Raw genomic sequence first — 22,804 nt, forward strand, 5'->3', positions numbered from 1 at the left:
AGAAGGGTGAAAGCAAAGCAACCTGCAAGTGCAAGTGCAGATGTAACACACCAGCACACAAACATCACAAATTACACTACACAAAACTATACAAACACCACACAAAACAAGTCCTGGCAAGGGTCTGCAATCTCTGATAGCCTGTCCATCCTTCTGAGGTTGGCACAATGAAAACAAGAAAAAGAGCAGTCAACCCTTCCTGATGTTAATTCAACAGCCCAACAGGGGCTTGAATTGAAGACACTATCATCTTAAGCCAACCACCCTCATCGTTTCACCAACACCAGGCTTAAGTAATAGGAAAAAGACTTCGAACCTGCATCTCCCATACCACTTCAACCTTGAAACCAAATAACTGTAAATCTTCAAACTGAATCGATCCCACAAGAACAAATGAATAATCTTCAAACAAATCAGAAAATAAGGAACCTTATCTCACACACATCATTGCAGATACAGGATCTCGTAATTCATAACGCTTACCTGATGGGACAAACACCCGTGGTTATACCTGTTGATGATGCAGGTGCAGGATCGGGAATTCCATCCTGCAGAGACAAACCTTCAACTGTGGTGCACTCAGGTGTGTTGTCAAAGAGTTCGTCACTCCCAGGAAACCCCAAATTAATGTTGATCACCTTTATGCAGGTACTTACGAGCTCCGAGTGAAGCAGATCACAACAGGTGTGTGAAGACCGTGATGAGTGCGTCAGACGATCTCCGGATGGTGGACGCTTTTGTTGTGTGATGCACACTGTCAGGCCAGATTAGATCTGTGACTTGGTACAGGTACCATGTGAGCCTATACCAACCTGTTTCATGCTCGAGTTGGCGACAATGAAACTGTCTCCCCCACCAGGTTTCCTGGTGACGAGGGTGTATGATATGGACACCCAGCAGGATGAAAAACAAAACCTGTCAAAGGGCGGAGGAGCTCCTTGTGAGCCAACGCCCATTCATATCAAGTGCCCGACTGTATCTGCAGATATCCTCCTGCAGTTGGGTTACTTTTTTTTTTTCGGAGGTTGGTGGAAGGATTTGCACTGTAAAACTGTAAAATGTAAAATCACTGTAAAATCTTTCACTCTGCAAAACACAAGTAAAACGCAAAGAAAATTGAAAACCTATTCCGTGAGAATACCTCCTGTGCAGCTACCCTCTGCAGGGCAGCTAACCGGATGACGGGATTGGGACAAAGCCACTCTTTGATGATAGGAGGAAAACCATGGAATAACCTTCCTAGGTCAGATTGTGGGAGTGTGTGTCGGAGTGGTGCGGAGGGGTCATCCACCAGACGGCAGTCTCCTTGGGTTAACCTGAGGCGGTCTCTTCGGGTAGGTGCCTGGAATGTCATAAGGACGCATTCTATGCCGTGCTTGAGTCTGGTTGATCAGTGCCCCAGCCGAGATACTCTTCTCGTCATGGGGGGGTTTCAATGCATCGACTGGAACTGATAGGGATGGTTTTGACACATGTTGGTCCCCATGGATCTGGAACTGTGAACCAGAATAGTTCTAAGTTACTTGACTTGGAAAGAATTCATGGATTTAGAGTGGCTGGTTCATGGTTTTATTGGCCACTGGCTTCGTATTCCAACTCTGGTGGTGTGGCAAAGGAGATTGACCATGTGCTCGTTGATGGTTGCTGGACGATGATCCAGAACTGCAGGGTCTACGAGAGTCCTCATTTCCTCAATACCGACCACAGGCTTGTGGTAGCAACTCTGCAGTTGCAGCTGAAATCCGGGAGAATGGGACCATCCAAGCCGAGGCTAGATGTTGGCAAGTTCAATGATGAGAATGTAGCTGAGGAGTTTGTGAAAAGGCTGAGTGGGGATTTGGGGGGTCTGGGTGCTTTCGGGAATCCTGAAGAGTTGTGGAGTGCCTTCAAGACCACCATCCTTGATGTTGCTGGTGGATGTCTTGGAACTCACTGCAGGGCGAAGAAGAATTTTGTCTCTCAAGGGACACTGGATACCATTGACCAAAGTTGCAGGGCTAGGCTTAATGGCAGAGCTGAGCTGTTCAGGGAGTTGAGGCATAAAACTGTATGGGCACTGAGGGTGGACAAGGAAGCCGATGTGCGAGGAATCTGTGAGGGGATAGAACATCACCTGTGATCAGATGATTCTCATCATGCTTACAGGGGAATTCAGGCACTGAATTCTTCCAAGCCCGTTCCTCGGTGTACTGCAAATAGAGCGGAGGGTGATGGGCTCTTGACAGAGGAGTCTGAAGTCAAGGCCCGCTGGACCGGTTACTTTGTAACCAGCCAGCTGTAGCAGGCTGATCCACCAGCTGTTGAGTTGGATGTCAGGGGAGTTACTATCCCTATTGCTAACCCTCCAATCAACTGTAATCCACCTTCATTTGTGGAAACACAGGCTGCGCTGAACCGGTTGAAATGGGATAAAGCTCCTGGGATCTGTGGCATCCATGCTGAACTTCTCAAGGCTGGTGGAAATGCTGCACTCATGTCGATGCATGCAGTTCTGTGCTCTGCCTAGAACACAAGCCATCATCCCAACTGACTGGAAGAGTTGGTTTGCTGTCCCTCTCTGGAAAGGGAAGGGTGATTGCCAGGATTGCAACAACTTCCGAGGGGTGATGCTGCTCTCAGTGCCGGGAAAGGTCTTTGCTCGGATAATTCTTGATCGAGTTTGCCACCATCTGCTTGAGCCCAAAGGACCTGTGGAGTCAGGTTTTCTTCGTGTCCTCACCGAACGCAGACGAGAGTTTTGGCAGGGGCTGCTTGCTGCTGATGTTGATCTCTGCAAAGCATTCGATTCAGTGAATCGGGATGCCCTCTGGAGGATTCTTGATCTTCGTGGGGGCCACTAAAACTGATCAATCTGATGTCTGAACTCCACTGTGGTACTGAGAGTGCTGTGAGATGTGGTGATACCATCTCCGACTTATTTCCAATTGTTACTGGAGTTCGTCAGGGGGTGTGTACTGGCCCCCACACTTTTCAGCACTTGTACAGACTGGATTCTGTGGAGGATGTCGGAGAGATCACACTGCGGTGCATTGTCTGGGAATGTCAAGATCTCTGACCTGATTTCGCAGATGATGCAGTCATTTTTGGATATCTGGATATCCTTTGAGAGCCTTTGAGGTACTGAATGAGGAGTCAGAGCCACTGGGATTTCAGGTTTCCTGGGTCAAAACTAAGATCCAGGCTTTCAATGACATCTTGGCTGCTGCTATCTTGTCTGTACCTGTTTGGGGTTGGGATGTTGAGGTCACAGACTGATTCACTTTCCTTGGCAGTGATATTCATGTCTCTGCTGGCTGCGAGACAGAGGTCAATGGACGTCTGGGTCGGGCCTAGGGAATCATGGATTCACTGGATCATGGGGTTTGGGGCTGTCGGTACCTGCGCAGGAAGATGAAAGTCCGAGTCTTCAGGTCCTTGGTGCTTCCAGTCTTGCTCTATGGATGTAAGACATGGACTCTCACCAGGGATCTGAGATGGAGTCTTGATCATTTTGGTACCAGGTCTCTTCAGAGAATCATTGGCTCTTGCTTGTTGGACTTTGTGTCTAACGAGCGGTTGCTGAGAGAGACACAAAGGAGATTTGTTACCTGCATAGTCCGTGAGCATCAGCTGCGGCTGTATGGACATTTGGCTCGTTTTCCTGACGCCAATTCTGCTCATCAGATTCTCTCAGCGAGGGAACCTCACGAGTGGAGGAGGCCAATGGGCTGACCACGTGCCTAGTGGTTGCAGCACATTGATTAGGCATCTCAAGGAGATGGGGATGGGCCAGGCATCTGCCTGAGGGATGGCGAGACAAAGGCCCCTGGAGTACTGGCGGAAAGTTGACGCAACGACGCGCTGCTCCGGTGCATGCTCACATACCTGACTTGACCTTATGCACACTGTTGGTTGGTTGGATGTTTAGCTTGTTTGGTGTTAATTTAAGTTTTGTTCCATAATGGCGTTTTCATAATTCCAATCGTCTATTACCAATCAAAGGTGGCCTGAGGTTATGTTTTCACACCTCTCTATCTGTTTGTTTGTCTGTGAGCATGATATCTCAAAGTTGTGGACGGATTCAGACGAAACTTGGTGGACAGGTTGGGTGTGTGACAAGGACGGAGTTATTAGATTTTGATGAAGATCCGGATTAGGATCTGATTTTTAGAAAAGTGATTCTTCATCGTTGAGTGATCGGACTAAAACGATATATAACACGATATCTCACAAACAGTTATGGACAGATTCGGACAAAACCTGGTGGATGAGTTGGATACGTGACAAGAACAAACTGATTCGATTTTGTTTCAGTTCCAAATCCAGATCTGGCCTCAGTGGGATACAAAACACAAACCGTTCAGCCTGGCGAAGGTATGCGCTCCACCAAGTGCCGTTCTAGTTGTGCTTGAAACAGCAGACATCAAAAAAAAAAAGAAAAAAAACCCAGCTTTTACATTTTCACATGACCATTGCACTCTGACTTTTAGCATGAAGTTCCATTAACTATCTGGCCTTTATGCATTCTTTTTAAAGAGGACATTGAGGATCATGGAAGAGTGAGGTGACGGATGGTAAAAAGGAAATGTATCCATAATTGGAGCCACATTGATGATCATTTATTCCGAACACGCTGAACCGAACACGCTTGTGCTGTTTTGATGACAGAAACACTGGTTTGTGAAGGAAAATACAATTAAAGGGCTGATTGTGTAGTTTTGTGCTTCAATGAAACGCGCACACGTGGTTATTGTAAAATGGACCAAGCTAATGAGCTACATGTTAACATTTCCTGGCAATCTTAATGGTACTGTGTACGAATCGAGGTATGATGAGAAACCCTGGCCACGGCCCAACAATTTTGGGACAAAAGGAAAAAAATAGTTTTTGTCCCCCCCCCCCCTCCTCCTCCATCCCTAATGGACCAGGGTCAGAGAAAACGAATTTTTTGTGCAATTTGTGCAGGGTTGCAGAGGCATGTAATTTATATTTTATTGACAAAGATTGCTGTTCACATAAATTAGACGTTACTGTCGATGTTATACATGGGCACTTTTTGCAATGTACATTAGTAAAAACGTAACTAAAAGCAACATTCGCCCTCATATAATGAGCTCTGAAGCCATGAAAATATGGTAATGTTACTTTGTACAACATTTTGAATGCATTAAGGGTTCACCGATGCAAAATAATTTCTCACTCCCTTGTACAGCAAGGTTGTCCCTCTCTTTTCGCATTACACCTCCATCCTCCCAATCTCTTCCTTTTCTCATCCCATCTATACCTCTCTTTCCTCCCTTATCTGATTTTTCCCTCCACTCCCACCCCCTCACCCTCAACACATGGTATTTTCCTCAATTTGAGTTCCCTTTTTTGTGAATGTAATATGTATATGGCTTCTGTAGGTGGTCAAGTTAAGGAGGGGTGAAAAAAAGTCTTAAATCTTTGGACAAGTATTCACTCACTGGTCATTAAACAAAAAAAAAAAACCCCAAAAAATTAACTTCTTCAAAAATTATCACAGAATTCTCAAAGCATATGATTGTAACATTTTGCTGTTTTTTTATGGGGAGGGAGGTGGAGGTTGGGGTGGGGGAAGATGACTACAAAAAATATTTACTGCAATAAGAAAAAGTATGTAAATAGTACAGATTTTTGAATATACAAAAACACTTAGTTCGGTATTGCAAATTGCATAAGAATAGTATGTTGTCATAAAACCTCATTGTATTTCATATTTCTCTTTAAAAATCGACCTAACATGAGCTACTGTAAGTTTTACCTTTAGCATTATATGCACACTGGATTTTACTTATCGACACGAGAAGGCCATTGTACAAACTAAAACTTTCTTGGGTTAATCGCATCACAAAAGTGATCATAACTGATGTAGGAAGCAAAGTCAAAAGGTTTTCTCCCTGAAATAAGTTTGAGTCAAAAACATGATTTCTTATTTCCAATGCCATCTCAAAACCAACTCGATGCTGAGAATAATCTGTGACAGTGGCTGGAAACTACAGTACTGTGCAAAAGTCTTAGGCTACCACATATTTTTCACTAATTTTTAATTTCCCTCTTGCAGGTAATATGAACGCACTCCACACCCAAGACATCAAAATTGATGAGACTCAAAATCAAAGTTTTACACAAAGAAGGCAATTCCCAGAGAGAAATATCCTGTAAAACAGGTATTTCCAGATATAGCATTCAAATAACAATACAGAAGCATAATGAGACCGGAGAAGTTAAAGATTAAATAAAATTACCCCCGTCATCTCTATAATGTTTTTTACTATCATAATCGATGACCCATTGCCAGATATCTCCTAAAATGACAGACGAGATAGGTTTTGAAAATGGCGACATTCACAACTTTCGTGACCTCGTGACCTTGACCCTGACCTCGAATCTGGGAAAAAATATGTCGTTGGGTATCACTCATCGACCTCTACCCACCTTACCAAATTTCATCAAGATCGGAAGTAAAAAGTTTTCTTTGTACCGGGAGGTGTTTTTGACCATCTTCCAGGTTACGTGGCGGCCAAACGAGACGGAAATTCAAAAATCTGTCCGGTTCGATACAAGATAATATTTTTTTACTATCATAATCAATAAACAGTTGCTGAATATCTTGTAGAATGGCAGACTAGATAGGTTTTGAAAATGGCGATTTTTATAACTTGTGTGACCTCGTGACCTTGAGCCTGACCTTGAACCTTGACAAAAGTTATATCATTGTGCAACACTCATCGACCTCTACCAAATACTAAGTTTCATCAAGATCGGAAAGAAAAATTGTTGAAGGACGGAAGGACATTTGGTCCGGCATTATTAGGTCATCTCGGTAGAGATGACCTAAAAATGGATTGGAAGGCCAAAAACACTCAGCAAAACAGATAAGCAAAATCTAAAGACAAGTTTCTTAAGAAAATTAAGTGTTGAACTAACGTAAGAACTAGCACAGATGTCAGGGGGTTCAAGTGGACCATCAGAAGGTCTCTAAATCAAAAATGGTCTCCATGGGTGAGTTGCTGTCAAAAAGCCCTTTTTGCATGAAGGTAACAAAGCCAAGAGACTGAAATATGCCAAAGAACATCAGAGTTGGGATACTAATCAGTGGGAAAGAATACCCCCCTCAAAGTCCTGACCTTGGCATCGTAGGAGCTGTCTCGGATTATTTGGACAGCAAAGAAAAACTAAAAACAATCAAAACTAGAAGGGCATTTGGTATAGGGCATATCTCCACCAGGCTGATTGGTTTACGTTTTGTATCCCACTGATAGGCCTGATCTGGATTCGGACCCGAACTAAAATTTAATCAGCTTGTTCTTGTCACTTAACCAACTCATCCACCAAGTTTCGTCTGAATCCAACAACAACTTTTTGAGATATGCTGTATGTCCCGATATCTTTTTTTTTAGCCCGATATCTCAATGGTGAAGAATCATCGGAGCCAAGCTCTCCACCAAATTTTGTCTGAATCCGTCGACAACTTTTTGAGATATCCTGGTCACAAACAAACAAACAAATGAAATTGCTCGTTGAGCAAGGAATTGCCAGAATAACTTTGTCATATCTCCATGATCTCTGAAAAAACAATAACCTGGAAATCAATTTGGTTCTTACAAGTCGATAGTGCTACTGTTTAATGAGTTGTCGCACTTAGTTTGGTCCTGATCATAACTTGGAAGTCAAACGGACTTGAAATGGCGTTTTTATCGCAACTTGAAAGTTTTGACCCGATCCCCCTGACATTCGACCCCCGACCGCTAAGAAGGGTGTTGGTGTGACACCCCAGTGAGACATATGGTTGGATGCAGTATTGGAAGAGCACATTTTGGATTTGGTTTGAAGTCGATACGACCATTTTAGCGGACGTTATTGCGAAAATAAGAATTTCGGTTTTTCGGTGACCTTGACCTTTGACTTGGATTCACCAAAAACGACAAGTGTCTAAGTTGGACCATGGCTGACGTCTGTACCCAGTTTGGTGATGATCGCTGAAACGGTATAGCTGCTACAGGGTAAACAAACACACAAACAAACAGACAGACACAGAATGACACACACAACCGACCAACATAATTGCCGAAATCCGAAGGATTCTGGCAATTAACAAACAGACAGATGTGAAAACAACTTCCATCTACTTTCGGTGGCGGAGGTAATCAAGACGAATTATGGGAAACATTGCAGAATGCATGGAACAACCTCCCAATGGAATTTCTCTCGAAATTTGCAAAGTGTTCCAAAATGGATATCTGCTGTTTTGCATGAAAAAGTTTATCACATCAAATACTGAAATTTCATTCATATATTAAAATACAATTAATTTTTGTTTCTTTCATAAAACATGATCATTATTAACAAAATATGCCAATGTTACAATATAAAAGTTTATTTTCAAGGTGGCCCAAGACTTTTGCACAGTGCTGCACATGGGAAAGGATTAATGGTCAGTTGAAAAACTTTTTGACTCACTCGTATAGCAGAGCTTCACAGGACCACCACCCAATGGGATTTGACACAAACTTTTATGGTGGTGGTGGATTTAAATGTTCATATTGCTGTTAGCCTTCTATGTTCACCGGCAGTCTTTCTGTTTCGACGAATCCAGGTTCTTCTGTTTTCAATCTCAAGGCATCTGTTGGACATGTCCATCCGGGTGCTGCTCCTGCTTGAAGACATGTGGAGAGGGTGGTTTTATAAAGTTAATGCTTCAAAAGTTTCCAGCAGATGTCCCTGTGGCTCTTTCAAAGTTGAACAGTGTGTCTGAAGTGAGGAACTTCATGCATTTTTTAAGATGTCTCAATTCTACCAATAGGTGGCATCGATATTATTCTGAGAGATTGGGGGAAATTGAGTAAATGAGCGATTGTGACTTTTATCTGTTCTCTGAAATCTGAACAATTATACAACTCATTCACGATACTGCTGTTACCCTTTGATATTTCAGAAACTTCGGTTTGAAGCATAAATAATCTTTGCCACCCATTATGATTTTTAAAATCACTTGTGGAAAGGGTTTTAGTGTGACAGGATGGTGCAGAGGTAGCGCACTTATTGAGCTATCAAGTCTCTGTTCGATACCTGACCTGATTATAAAAATGTAGATTGGTGTTACGCAGGCCCGGTGTTGCATCACAAGGTAGAGATACAAGTCATGTTGCTGTTAGCGTTTTGAATTCACAAAATATTAAATTTGATGATTCAAAGTCTCTACTTCCTTGATGGCCCCAATATTTGCACCTTCTTGTGGAGTAGGCCATGTGGGATGTTTTTGAACCAAGTCTTTCACGAACTGGCTGGTCATGCCTGACATTTGAATGAAAGTGGTTCTGGAATGCATTTGTTGATTTTTGAACATTATGGCAATAACTCACCGACTCGGTCGAATGATACCGTGGGACCTTTAACGTTCACAAACTTGTGCCATTCGATGGAACACCCAACCCAATGTCCATCCAAAGGATGGTGCACTTTGTGAAGCAACACCCTGGCTGAAGAGTACCAATCTGAGTTCATACTTGGGTCAGGGGTTGCTCAAAAGCAAGTGCACTAGCTCTGCACTATCATGTTGGATGTGTGTGTGAGTGTGTGTGTGTGTGTGTGTGTGTGTGTGTGTGTGTGTGTGTGTGTGTGTGTGTGTGTGTGTGTGTGTGTGTGTGTGTGTGTGTGTGTGTGTGTGTGTGTGTGTGTGTGTGTGTGTGTGTGTGTGTGTGTGTGTGTGTGTGTGTGTGTGTGTGTGTGTGTGTGTGTGTGTGTCATTTGTACAACAAGGACATTAGGAGTTGTTTTTACTTTTACATCAAAGATGTGGACAATCAACATCGCATTCAGGAATTTTACTTCTGATCGGAATAGAGCCAAGGCTTTCACTGGAACAGGTAAACAGATCAATCCAAAGTTGCTGAACAGTTGTGCATTGAAATCATTAATGTGTGATTATGATCAATACAATTTATTTTGCAAAATTAGCCAGTTACTTCATAAAAGGTAAAATTTTAATTCTGCTCTACGTTCTTACTAATCTCTTGATAGCCAAGCACAAAGGTGAGCTTTTATCCACTAAGCTATCCAACTGTCGTAGACAGACACATAACTTAAAAAAGATGGGGTCCATGTGTCAGACTTCCAAATGCAAAGCCACTCATCTATACAGGTGTGCAGCGATAGATAATTCAAAGTCTACATGGCCATAAACTTTGGATTAAAAACATGGTAAAACCAGAACAGCACTCGGTAGAGCACATACCTCTGCCAGGCTGAACACTTTACGTTTTGTATCCCACCGATAAGCTGGATCTGGATCTGGACCTGAACCAAAATCGAATCGGCTTATTCTTGCCACTGAACCAAATCATCCACATCTTTTTGAGATATCATGCTATATATCATTTTTGGCCCCATCTCTCAATGGTGAAGAATCACTTGAAATATTATTTGTATCCGGATCTGGATCTTCACCAAAATCCAATAAATTCTTCCTTATCACACACTCAAACTGTGCACCAAATTTCGTTTGAATCTGTCCACAACATTTTTGAGATATCCTGCTCATAGACATACAGACAGATAGATAGAGATAGATTGATAGATAGATAGATAGAGAGGTGTGAAAACATAACCTCCATCCACCTTCACTGGCAGGGGTAATAATTTTAAAATGAAGATATTGTTTACATTTGAGGCATGTCATTGTAAATCGTCTTGCATAAAGGACTCTTCCATCGACTCTTCTACCACCTCCCCAGATCCACCCTTAATGTACACAATGTGAGCATGCTGAAGGCCTGCTGGAATATAGAGCTTTAAAATGAAATACTCACGGTTAAGTTTGGGACGTGTGACCAGCATCTTTCGCATGAGACCGAAACTTGCCAGGTCCATGTGTCGGCATGTGACACGGGCTGAACTGGAGGAGGTAGCCTCTGGTACTGAAGCTGCTGGAGAGTGAGAGCAAGGACTGCTGGCTGCAGACACAGGCCAGTGGGAATGGGACCAATTACATCCATTAGAGTAGCCTGAAAGAAATAACAGAAACGGATGGGGGAGGGGTGCTTTTAATGGAGGAAAAAAAAGAAGCAGCATCATTGCTAAAAGTACAGTATACTTAAAGACTTCCGAACGTCCGAGTTATGAACACCCGCACTGACAAAAGTTACCGGTGTATGTGTGACATAATCTGTCACGTGTATTTAACCTGAACAAAAGCCTGGTGTTGGCTTAGTGGTTAGAGTGCTGGCTTGGGATCCCAGGGTCCTGAGTTTGAGCCCTGTTGGCTGCTGAATTAACACCAGGTGGGGTCAACTCAGCCTGTCATCCATCTGAGGTTGGTGAAATGAGTACCAGTGTAGTGGTAGAGGGGCACAGCATCAGCGGCACAGCTGTGCTCCAAGAAATGATAGCTACCTGGCAGCCAAAGCTGCCATACACAACAGAACAGAACAGAAACCCTAACAGCAACAACAAAAAAATTAAATTTAACATGGATCTGACTTATGAACAATTTGACTTACGAACAGGGTCTGGCAGCTGAACCTGTTGATAAATGAGGGACTTATTATTTTGTACAATATTCCGATTTTTGAAGGATATGCAATGACAATGTTGGTTATCCTTTTGTCACTCATGAATGAATGATCTAATTCTGAAGATCGATGGAAGAAATTCATGGAACAGATCACTTTGTTACAAATACACCTCAAAATAGAAGTGATACCAGTTAATGGCACTCGTTAACAAATGCCTTCATTTGTATGCAGTACATTGCTGTTGGTTGCGTTATTGCTGGGAGTGAAGCTGTGCCGTTGACACCGTGCCCTTATGTAGGTTCGAGAAAGAACTTGTAATTTGTTCAGAGTGCCGGCGATAACTCTCCTACTCGGTGTGAATGAGATTGTGAGATCTTGAACGTCCATTAACTCATGCTGGTCGATGGGATACCCGGCTTAACGCCTACCCAAGGGACGGCGCACCTTGTGATGTAATCCCCTGCCTGCAAAGCACCAATCAGACAGTTAACAGTCAAGTCAGGAATCGAACCCAAGCTGGTCAGCTCATAGGTAAGTGTGCTACCTCAACACCACCCTGCCAAATCGACTAACTAATGAAGGGACAAGATAGCTCAGACTTAAAACTTCCTTTCTGTTCCTTTGCAGGCAGGGCGTTTCATTTAAAAGAGCACACAGTCCTTTTGGAGGGGATGTTAAGCCAGCTGTCCCATCTGCTGTCACTCATGGAGGTGAAAGATGCTACGGTTCTTTCAGAAAAGAAATATTTCCACGAGGAGATGGTAACTCGTTCAAAATTCCAAATTCCTTCCCACATCGACAGGGGCAATGCATCAGCGGTACATCCACGTCTCAGTAACAATGCAACCAACAGAAAGTGAAATGCGTACATGTCGGATTTTCTCTGAAAAACCTTTTTTTGAACCTATTTCTGTCTCCACATGCAAGTCAGGCCTGTGAGGGACTGGTTGTTGCGGGGAAATTCATTTACCAGCATGCCGTGCGAAATGAGAAAAGTGCACAAAAATGAAGCAATTTGAAAACATGACTAACTTTTGCTTTATTTTGAATGTTAGGGTTGGTAAGCATATGTTACCAAGACATGCATGACTTGCATGTGGTTCAGATTCGATCACTCAACTTTATCGAACCTCTAGACCACATGCATCACTCACCTAGAGCTGAGAGACGATGACTTGCTGATGCTTGACTTGCTTCAATAGGTCTCGTGGCCTGCTGGAATGGCAGAGACCTCAGGTGTACAACTGGTATGGGGCTATCTGCTGCAAGACCAGTCTCTGGAGACCTGTGTGGAGGCAAGCATGCTTCTTATCTTACCATCAGAAGACATCCTCCATGCAAGTGCGATTTGGTCGGCAAGAATAAATTCGCTCGTTCCTGTGTTTTACACACCACGTTAAATGGAGTTATTCTACACACGTTATTTACTTCAAAGCAACTTGTATTCACATTTCAAACTAAGACGGCATTTTCACAACCCTGAGCACTAATACGGTCACGATCCCAGGTCTTCTGAATGCATTTCTGGTCGCTCGTAAGACGCTCACAGTCACGTGCGTGAAAACGTGAATTCAGAACATGGCGAATGGACGGGTGTTTTTCGGAATTGCTCGGACTTGCCGACAAGCAAAACCTGTTGCTGTTGTGTTATTTTTCAAAAGGCCAACCCTGAAGACAATTGCTTCTAATTCACCCAACTTGTCTCTTGTGGACATAACCATGCTCTTTCCCTCTGAAAAGTGCGATCGGCAACTACGTCAAGCATGGGTGCCGCCATCTTGTTTCATTTCCAATTCAGTTTCAGACTGAAAAACTGTGTTCACATGGATGATACATGAAAACCCTCCAACACATTTTTGGCCATGACCATCTTTGTGGTCAACGCCGCAAAAAACGCCCTCATTGGATACGATCAATTTCGTTCAAGCAGCCTTCCACCCAAACTCCTTCGGTCAATGATCGTCATTGCCAAAATTTGATACTTTGGCATCCCTGATGGGGAATCCACTCATAACAAGTAAAAAAGACATAAAATGTCATCGCCCCCTTTGTTTTTGGAATTTTGCTGGATGGAGTTAAAGGGCTATCCCATATTTATGTACAACTAAAATGGCCGCCAGTCTACCAGTCGGCCATCTTTGATCAAATCGCAAAATAAAGTGAGGTGCTCGTGTATGTCATCATGTACTGAGCTTGTGCCGTGTTTGAACAAAATCGGACCATGCATGTCAGAGAAATGGTTGGGGACACATTTAAGTAACAAAATGGCCGCCAGTCGGCCATCTTGGATCTGATCTCAAAAAAAAAAAAATGATGTGCTTATGAAGGACATCATTCGTTATCCACGTGCCAAGCTTGAACATTGGTAAATGCATGTGCGAGAAATGGTTGAAGATGTGTTCAACATCGGGTTTTATTACGAGTAAAATGGCCACCAGTCGGACATCTTTGATCGCATCGCGAAACAAAATAATGTGCATATGTATACCATCTTGTGTTGTCTTTGTGCCAAGTACAAATACAATTGGTCCATACATGTCCGGGATTATGGTTGCAGACACGCACGGACATGAAAATGGAGACCAAATCCATTAGCCTCCGTTTTGCATGAAGTCCAACGGGGCTAATAAAGTGTGCTGTCGCTGATGATTTGTTGTTTTTTGAAGAGAAATGAAGCTATGTTTCCAATTTAGTGCATATTTGTCTGCATTATTCAAGAAAGGTAGGAAAACAACCATCGGTTCGTGAACAGCAGCAGTGCTCATGAGAGGAGCATTTCTGCTCTGGTAGCTTTAGGGAGGGCTATTAGGATAGCCTCGAGGGAGGGTTGGCATACACACTTAACTGTCGAATCTGGGTTAGAATTTCGGCCCAGCTATAAACTCTCATCCTATACTGTCTTTGGTTCGATTAAATTGGGTGTACCATCTACCAGCATCAGTTTGTGGACATAAAAGATTCCATGGTGTCTTTACTAGGTGTAAGCGATTTACCTCTGAGATCCTGGCTGAATTCTAAATTCCTGCCTGGACTGCAGGTAGCAAATGGTGTGAAGGTTCCTTAGTGATGTCAAGTTAAACTGCTTTCCATCTCAGAGTGTGGTTGCCGACTGGGCAGCAGCTTCTACATTGTTAAATTGACCAGATACTTCACATACAGTATGTATTAATGTGAGCGACCCTCTTCTGATACAAAGGGCAATGGACACATTCATTATAAACCGTTACCCGGTAAACAAGACATTTCACAATGCTTGTGATATCAAAAATAAACCGATATTTAATCATTCAGCGCAATAAAAAAAAAAACATCACCTTAAATTTCCGTCTTGTCACTTACCATTTTCCTGAGCACTCACATTTAACTCGACATGGGAGATGGCAGACTTCATACAATATCGACATCACTTCCAGTTGTTCGCACGAGGTTGTGTAAGCTCCTACGCCAGATCAAGATTCGTGTTTTTTGTATGTTGTTTTGCATATTTTGTTGGCGGGATTTGTGTCAGGGGTTGTGGGTTTTGCATCTGCAGTATAAGAGTTGCAGTTGTGTTCGTAGCAGTTTAGAATTTATTATTTATTAGTTTATTGGAAGAGGCAGGGTGAGTCCTAGCGTTTAAGTCTAACATTTAAGTCAGTTGGGATCTTGGGGATATTGTGGCGAAAAAGAGTATAAATAGAGAGCGAAGGAGAAAGTAGGAGTACATAAAATGTGATAGATGCTCAATGTAGGCCACTTCAAGAATAGAGGAAGCAGAGGGTACTTATTGTTGTAGGAAGTGTGAGGAAATAGCCGACTTGAGGATAGTTATTACTATATTGAAGGAACGGAGAGATAATTTGCAACAAGTAGTAGAATGTGAAAAATTTGTGGAGAATAGTTGATTACGGTTGTGGAGTGAGGTTGCTGAGGAGAATGGCAATGGTGAGGGTGCAATGAGTACAGGCATTGGTGAGGGTGCAGGTCGTGCATGCAATGGTGAGAGTGCAGTCAGTTCAGGCACTGGTGAGGGTGCAGTGAGTACAGGTGTTGGCGAGGGTACAGCAACAGAGATTGGAAGGAATGCGGTCTGAAAGACCATTCGCTCCAATTCGCTCATACATCATTCGCTCCAAGGTGTACCACAGCCAACTTCTTCCTACCTTGACCCAATGAAAGTGTTTGTAGGTAATGAGTCTTAAATATGTTGATTCTTCATTCTGCAGGAAGGATCATAGACATAGAATTCTGTGCAGTTTTTCAGGACATTGAAGGAAGGTTAAATGACATGGCATCGGGTCATGGTAGGAAGAAGTTGGCTGTGGTACACCTTGGAGCGAATGATGTAGGGAAAGTTTACTCAGAGGTTTTGAAAAATAGATGCAGGATATTGGGTAAGCGGCTGAAAGCAAAGGGTTGTGAGGTCATTATTTCTGTGATTCTCCCAAGATTAGGAAACAAAATAGAAATGATGAGCAGAGCAAAACCTCAGAAGAGCAATAGATGTCAACCAATGCCTGGAGGAATGGTGTTGGGAGGAAGGTTTTACATTTAAGAAGCAGTGGGAATCATTTAGGGGAGTGTTTTCAGAATGATGGCCATATGTTAAATAGAAAGGGGGCAGCAAGGTTTGCAGTGAGAATTGAGGAAGGAATTCAGGCTTTTTTAGGTCAGTGGAGGGTGGAGAAGGTATGAAGGAAGGAACTGATAATGTAATTATGATGAGTAAGGCCAGGCAAGAAAATAGAATTTCAGGAAGGGAAAAGTTAAATATATTCTATACCAATGCCAGGAGTTTAAATAATAAGATGGAAGAGCTTGAAGCCAAAGTGGATAGCAAGGAGTATGATATAGTTTCAGTGAGTGAGACATGGTTTAAGGAGGAGAGTAACTGGAGGACAGGATTAGAAGGCTACAAGGTGTATCTGTGAGATAGGAAGGAGAGAATAGGAGGAGGAGGAGCAATCTGGGTAAAGGACAGCAATGCATCAAGAAAAAGGGGTGACAATAAGGAGGGAATTCATGTCGAGGATTATATATGGGTAGAGATTAGAGATTGTAAAAACAGTAAGATACTGGTAGGATGCTTTTCGAGGGCTATGGGTGTGAAGGAAGAGGAGGAAGGAGGAGTACATGAAGAATTCAAAAGGGCATGTGGTCAGGAAGTGTTGATTATGGGTAATTTTAACTTGCCACGGATAGAATGGGATGAGCAACAGGGAAAGGCAGAGTGCATGAGGATTTCTTCGATCTAGTCCAGGATTACTTTTTAACTCAGCTTGTAGATAAGCCCACTCGAGAGTGTGCAGTGCTCGACCTCCTTTTGAGTAATGATCCAAATGTGGTGGGGGAGGTGGAGGAGCATTTAAGATCAAGTGACCATAACATTGTGTGTGCAAGGATTCTGTAAAGAGTTGAAGTTCAGGATAGCAGAGTAAGGCTATTAGATTTCAAGAAGGCAACCTTTGAGGCAAGGCCTCCGTTAGGCGCCGTGGAGGCTGCAGCCGCAGGGGGCCACCCACATAGAGGGGCCAACCACATCAGCTTGCAATTTTTTTCAAAGCATCTTGAGAGTTGAGTTGTACAACATAGATGTTTTCAATGACACTAGCCATGCATGCCTATCAGATGCCAATCACTTCGATGATGGGTTGAATCAAGACAACATGTATATTGATTCACAAACATATTGTATATTGATCTGTAAATCTCAACAAGGATGAAAAAATACAGTCAAACATGCGAAAAACGGACCTGTCATAGCACAGCTTTTTGTCGTGGAAGTGGTGGTGGTTGTTGTTGTCATCGTTGTTGTTTGCGTGCTCCTTCCGTGTACTATTATAAATTTTTGTCTTCGAGAAGTATTACGATATATATATATATATATATATATATATATATATATATATATATATATATATATATATATATATATATATATTTGTGTGCTCCTTCCATGTCCATCACTCTTTGTTCTAAAATATAAATGGTTCCTGTTGCCATACCTTAAACATCTTCTTGATCCAATTCTGAAAGACAGATGGACTTTTAAAATAGGACCCTGTATCTTTTTTATTTAAATGGACATTGCTTTTTTTCCCCAAGATTAATATTAATGGCTTTCCAATGACCTCAAGGTAAATCGAATCAAATTTACTGTGAATTATTTACTTGACATTTCCTCCATCTTGCAGAAGTACTTTTAGGACTTGTCAGTGTTTACCCATGATGGTGTGAACAGGCAGATACACGCAGAGTTAGACAGACAGAGCTGGTCATTTGAATACTTTGCTTACCCCCTCTGGGGGCGAGGTATAAACTATAAATCGATTCTTCAGCTGAAGATCTGTCAATATATTATTAGCCCTCCGATCCGGTATAAAGGGCCCCTCATGTGAGGTTTTGCAGAGGGCCACCCACATACCTAGCGGAGGCTCTGCCTTGAGGGTATGAGGAGAGAGTTGGATGATGTAGATTGGGAGAAACTAACAACAGGACAATCGGCATCAGAGAAATGGGAAACCTTCAAGGAGCAAATGTGTAGAGTCCAAATCGAAACCAATACCACATTACTTCATCATCAGAAACTGGACGACTCACCACAAGAACAGATAATTAACTAGAGGGGGAGCACTCGGGAGAGTGCAAAACCTCCGCCGCCAATACTGCTGGGTCACTCAAGTGAACCTTATATCTTATTCATTAAATATGTCAACAGTGCTGACAGAGTTATAGTTCTTTTCTCAAACATTTTTTTTTTTGGGGGGGGGGTTTGGAAATCACTTAAAACATGTAGAAATGCAAAAAAAAATTTCCTCTAACAATTTTTTTTTGGGGGGGGGAGGTTGAAATCACTTAAAATATGTAGAAATGCAAAAAAAAATTTTTTCTCCAACAATTTTTTTTTGGGGGGGGGGTAACAATTTTTTTTGAGGAGGTTGGAAATCACTAAAACATGTGGAAATGCAAAAACAAAAAATTCTCTAACAATTTTTTTTTGGGGGAAGGGGGGTTGGAAATCACTGAAAACATCTGGAAATGCAAAAAAAAAAAATTTTGGGTGGGGGCAAAAAAAATTGGGGGGGGGGGGGTTGGAAATCACTTAAAACATGTAGAAATGCAAAAAAAAAAATTCTCTAACAATTTTTTTTGGGGGGGGGGACCAAGTCAAAAATTTAATGGCATGATCCTTGGACCATACCTAACCCCCCCCCCCACCAAGTTTCGTCAAAATCCGTCGAGGAGTTTTTCCGTAATACTGTTCACAAACAAACAAACAAGCAGTCATTGACTGGTACTTACGAAATCGTCAACTTGACCTCTGACCTTGTTTTATAAAATCTGTCTCTCGAGAAGGTAGCGACGCAAACCAGAAGTTTCTACGATGATTCTGTATCAAACCATCAAAAATCGTAACGTCGAGCGAAGCAAAAATCTCCATTTCTCCACGTGAATTTACGGAATTATGTTTGACCTCACTGTGACCTTGACCTTTGACCGATTTTGACCAAAATCTAATCAGCACTAGCCATCACCCTCCTGAATCACGTGGTGTAATTTGACATTGGTAGCTTCTTCCGTTCCGTTCTCGAGTTATCGTGCCTACAAACAAACAAACAAACAAACAAACGGAAGTCATCAATATACTTACGAAATCTAAAGATTTCGTAAGTAACAAACAGAAATGGGTGAAAACAGTAACCTCCATCCATCTTCGAAGATGGCGGAGGTTAATCATACAAATGAAAAATCCCCATTTTCATCGCAATATGCGTATTGTCATTCGGTACAGCCCTATCATTTCAATATGTGTTTGACATAGTTAAATGATAAATTGATCAACTCATTTTTTTCTTTCATTATTAATTTTCATTGCTATTATCATTATTATTTGTGGTCTAAAAGGACTAGGAATGGTTCGGGCGAGGTTGAAGATCGGTACCTGGGCCTCTTTACAACACCCCAATGGTCAATGTCTCAAATATTCTCTCCTCCAGACAAAATCCCACCACATGGGTTCCCGTGACTACGCTGTTTAAACAAATGATGTTCAAGGTGTGATAGGTGAACATTTGGCACTTTAAAACCCGACTGCTCTTGCCAGTGAAACCCCATGTGAAGGCAACACATTGAGGACAATGGAAACTCCATATTATAAACTCTGAGGCAGGCAACGATACGACAGCAAATGGATGAGCATTAGTTGGTGGACAGTAAAGATCTCATGACCCATGGTGTCCTTTGTGAAGAGTATGCGAGTTACAAAAACTCCAATTTTCCCTGGTTCTATGGTTCAAATCTCATTTGATTCATGGATAAATAACATCAACAGGACCTCTGATCATGTAATGAGGGGTGTTGCACCTGGCAGGAGTGTGGCTTCTCAGGTTGTCACCCAGCAAAATCCCAACAAGTTGGAGCTTGTTGGAAAAATCAGAAGGGGCACCTATCATGTTCAGTGCCTAGAGAAAGTCCACACCTCCTTTCAAAATTTTCACCTTTTGTTGCCTTTCGCCTGGAATTAAATTGCATTAAATCAGACTTTTTCCACCTTTATTTACACATTGTATCCCACAACTTCCAAGTGAAAAACAAGTTTTACAAATTTCAGAAAATTAATTAAAAATAGAAAACTAGATTATCTTGGTTGGATAAGTGGCCACCCCCCTTAAAATAGCAATTGTAAATTCGCTTAGGTGTAACCAATCACCTTCAAAATCACACACCAATTCAATTGGCCTCCACCTGTGTTAAATTGAAGTGATTCTGATGGTGTCAGAAGAAAATCAGCTGTTCCTCTGCTGGGTAGTGCATTTCACAGTAAAGTTTCCTCTGCTGGGTAGTGCATTTCACAGTAAAGTTTCCTCTGCTGGGTAGTGCATTTCACAGTAAAGTTTCCTCTGCTGGGTAGTGCATTTCACAGTAAAGACTCAACCATGAGCACCAATTAGCTTTCAAAAGACCTCCAGGATAAAGTTTTGGAAAGGCACAGATCAGGAGATGGGAATAAAAAGATTTCAAAAGCCTGAAATATCCCTTGGAACACAGTCAAGACAATCATTAAGAAGTGGAAGGTGTATGATACCACCAAGACCCTGCCTTTATCAGACTGCCCTCCAAAGTGCATGACCAAGCAAAGAGAAGACTGATCAGAGAAACCAGCAAGAGATCAATGGCAACTTTGAAAGAGCTACAGGCATTTATGGCAAAGATTGGTCACTGTGTGCACGTGACAACAATATCCCAAGAAACTCCACAAGTCTGGCATGTACGGTAGGGTGGCAAGAAGGAAGCCATTACACAAGAAAGCCTACCTTGAGTCCCATTTGAGGTCTGCAATAAAACACTCCGGAGATTCTGAAGCCATGTGGCAAAAGGTTTTTGTGGTCTGACGAAACCAAGTTAGAACTGTTTGGCCGAAATGCAAAAAGTTACATTTGGCGCAAACCCAACACAGCACATCACCCAAAGAACACCATCCTTTGGTGATAGCAGCATCATGTTATAGGGATGTTTCTCATCAGCAGGAACTGGGGCACTTGTAAGGATAGAAGGGAAAATTGATGGAGCAAAACACAGAAAAATCCTGGAGGAAAACCTGCTGTCCTCTGCAAGAAAGCTGAAATTGGGACAGAAGTTCACCTTTCAGCATGACAATGACAGCCAAAGCTACACTGGTATGGCTAAGGACCAGAGATAAATGTCCTTGAGTGGCCCAGTCAGGGCCCTGACCTAAATCCAATCAAAAATCTGTGGCATGACTTGAAGATTGTTGCCCATCAATGCTCCACATGGAACTTGACTAAGCTTGAACAGTTTCATGCAGAAGAATGTGCAAATATTGCCAAATGAAGGTGTGCAAAGTTGATAGAGACCTATCCCAACAGACTCACAGCTGTAATTGCTGTCAAAGGTGCTTCCACCAAGTATTAACTCAGGGGTGTGGACACTTATCCAACCAAGATATTCTAGTTTTGTATTTTTAATTAACTTTTTGAAATTTGTAGAATTTGTTTTTCACTTGGAAGTTGTGGGTTACGATGTGTAAATAAAGATGGAAAATGTCTGATTTAATGCAATTCAATTCCAGGCTAGAACGCAACAAAAGGTGAACAATTTGAAAGGGGGTGTGGACTTTCTATAGGCATTGTAGATACAATGAGTTGAGCTGAGAAACTTGAGAACATCAAAAGAGAAATGCAGAAGGGAAGCTTGAATGTTTTGGGAAGGAGGAATACTGTAGTTTATAAATGATAGTGTTGTTCTGCAATGCCGGACAATTTGAACGATAGGTTTTATCAACTGAGTTAAAGATATGATAATCGCTGAAGGTCCCGTCTTCCTCTTACGAAGTGCTAATGTCTGAAATGTCAGCTTTTCCTTGTAAGCCACAGTTTGTACCTTATCTTTTTCAACCTCCAGTTGATAAAGTATATCGCTTAATGTTGTGGGACTTTTTTGTACACAAGAGTCAAGGCTCGTGGAAGAGCGATTGCACTGAACGGATCAGGATGCAACAAAACAAAAGGAACAGCAGAGAGAGGGGTAAAACACCAACAGCAAGGTGGAAGGACAAAATAGAGGGAAACTTGGACAAATAATGGGTGTGGGGAGGGATGAATGGTTGGGTGGAATGCAGGGGATACAGATGGATGGATAAGATGGATACAGAAGCAAACACTCAGGAAGGAAAAACTGGAAATTTGGGGGACAGGGGGAGGGGTGGTTTAACAGGGGTAGAAAAGATCATGGTTTTGGATTGGGGACGATCTGAGATGGTGGTGAACAGCTGTCTTGAAAACCTGGAGGGAAGAATGAGATTAAAGAGAATGGAAAAGTTGGTCCCACAGGTGGGGAAAAAAGAAATACGAACGAGTGGAGGTGAGCAGTGATTCAGGATTTGGGGAGTTTCACTAGAATGGGGTGAAATTCTCAAAATCCAGAATGGCTGCTCACCTCCACTCATGTGTCGCCTATGAAACCTACATTTACATGGCAACAAGTGAACAGCCTGAAGAAGAAGTGGACATGATTTGTTGATTCGAGAAATTGAAAAATAAATAAATAAATGTGTGATTGTTATGGAGGAATGAACCAGCGTTGTTGGAGAAGGTAGGAATAAGCATCTGATTGGTAGATATGGATTTGGTCATAGAAAAAGAAGAGGAGAGTATCTAGTTGAAGTTTCTAAAGGAATCAGACTAAATTCCTGTGTTTTTTTTATAGCTTATGAAACAATCTTTCCACAGATATGCTTATAGAACACACAGTCATCACACGTAGGTTTCATAGGCTATCACACCACAACGGGA

General features: G+C 42.2%; 1 protein-coding gene across 11 annotated transcripts in view; it reads right to left on the reverse strand.

Moving 5' to 3' along the window:
• Positions 1–22,804, reverse strand: part of LOC147031969 (uncharacterized) — a 500,872-nt gene that overhangs the window by 23,254 nt on the left and 454,814 nt on the right. For 7 of the 11 annotated variants that reach the window (XM_085853597.1, XM_085853570.1, XM_085853580.1 and 4 more), the window contains 3 exons: positions 12,668–12,798; positions 10,809–11,003; positions 4,947–8,656 (listed from right to left, as the gene is read on the reverse strand). In XM_085853597.1, the coding sequence (XP_085709723.1) occupies positions 8,550–8,656; positions 10,809–11,003; positions 12,668–12,798 (433 nt within the window). In that variant the 3' untranslated portion in view covers positions 4,947–8,549. Of the gene's footprint in view, positions 1–4,946; positions 8,657–10,808; positions 11,004–12,667; positions 12,799–22,804 lie in introns of those variants that run through there. The other 4 variants (XM_085853550.1, XM_085853555.1, XM_085853566.1 and 1 more) reach the window with 4 other exon arrangements.

Source organism: Eptatretus burgeri, chromosome 2 (assembly GCF_056783735.1).
Source record: "Eptatretus burgeri isolate ZD-2024b chromosome 2, Ebu_testis_v1, whole genome shotgun sequence".
Taxonomy (NCBI): domain Eukaryota; kingdom Metazoa; phylum Chordata; class Myxini; order Myxiniformes; family Myxinidae; genus Eptatretus; species Eptatretus burgeri.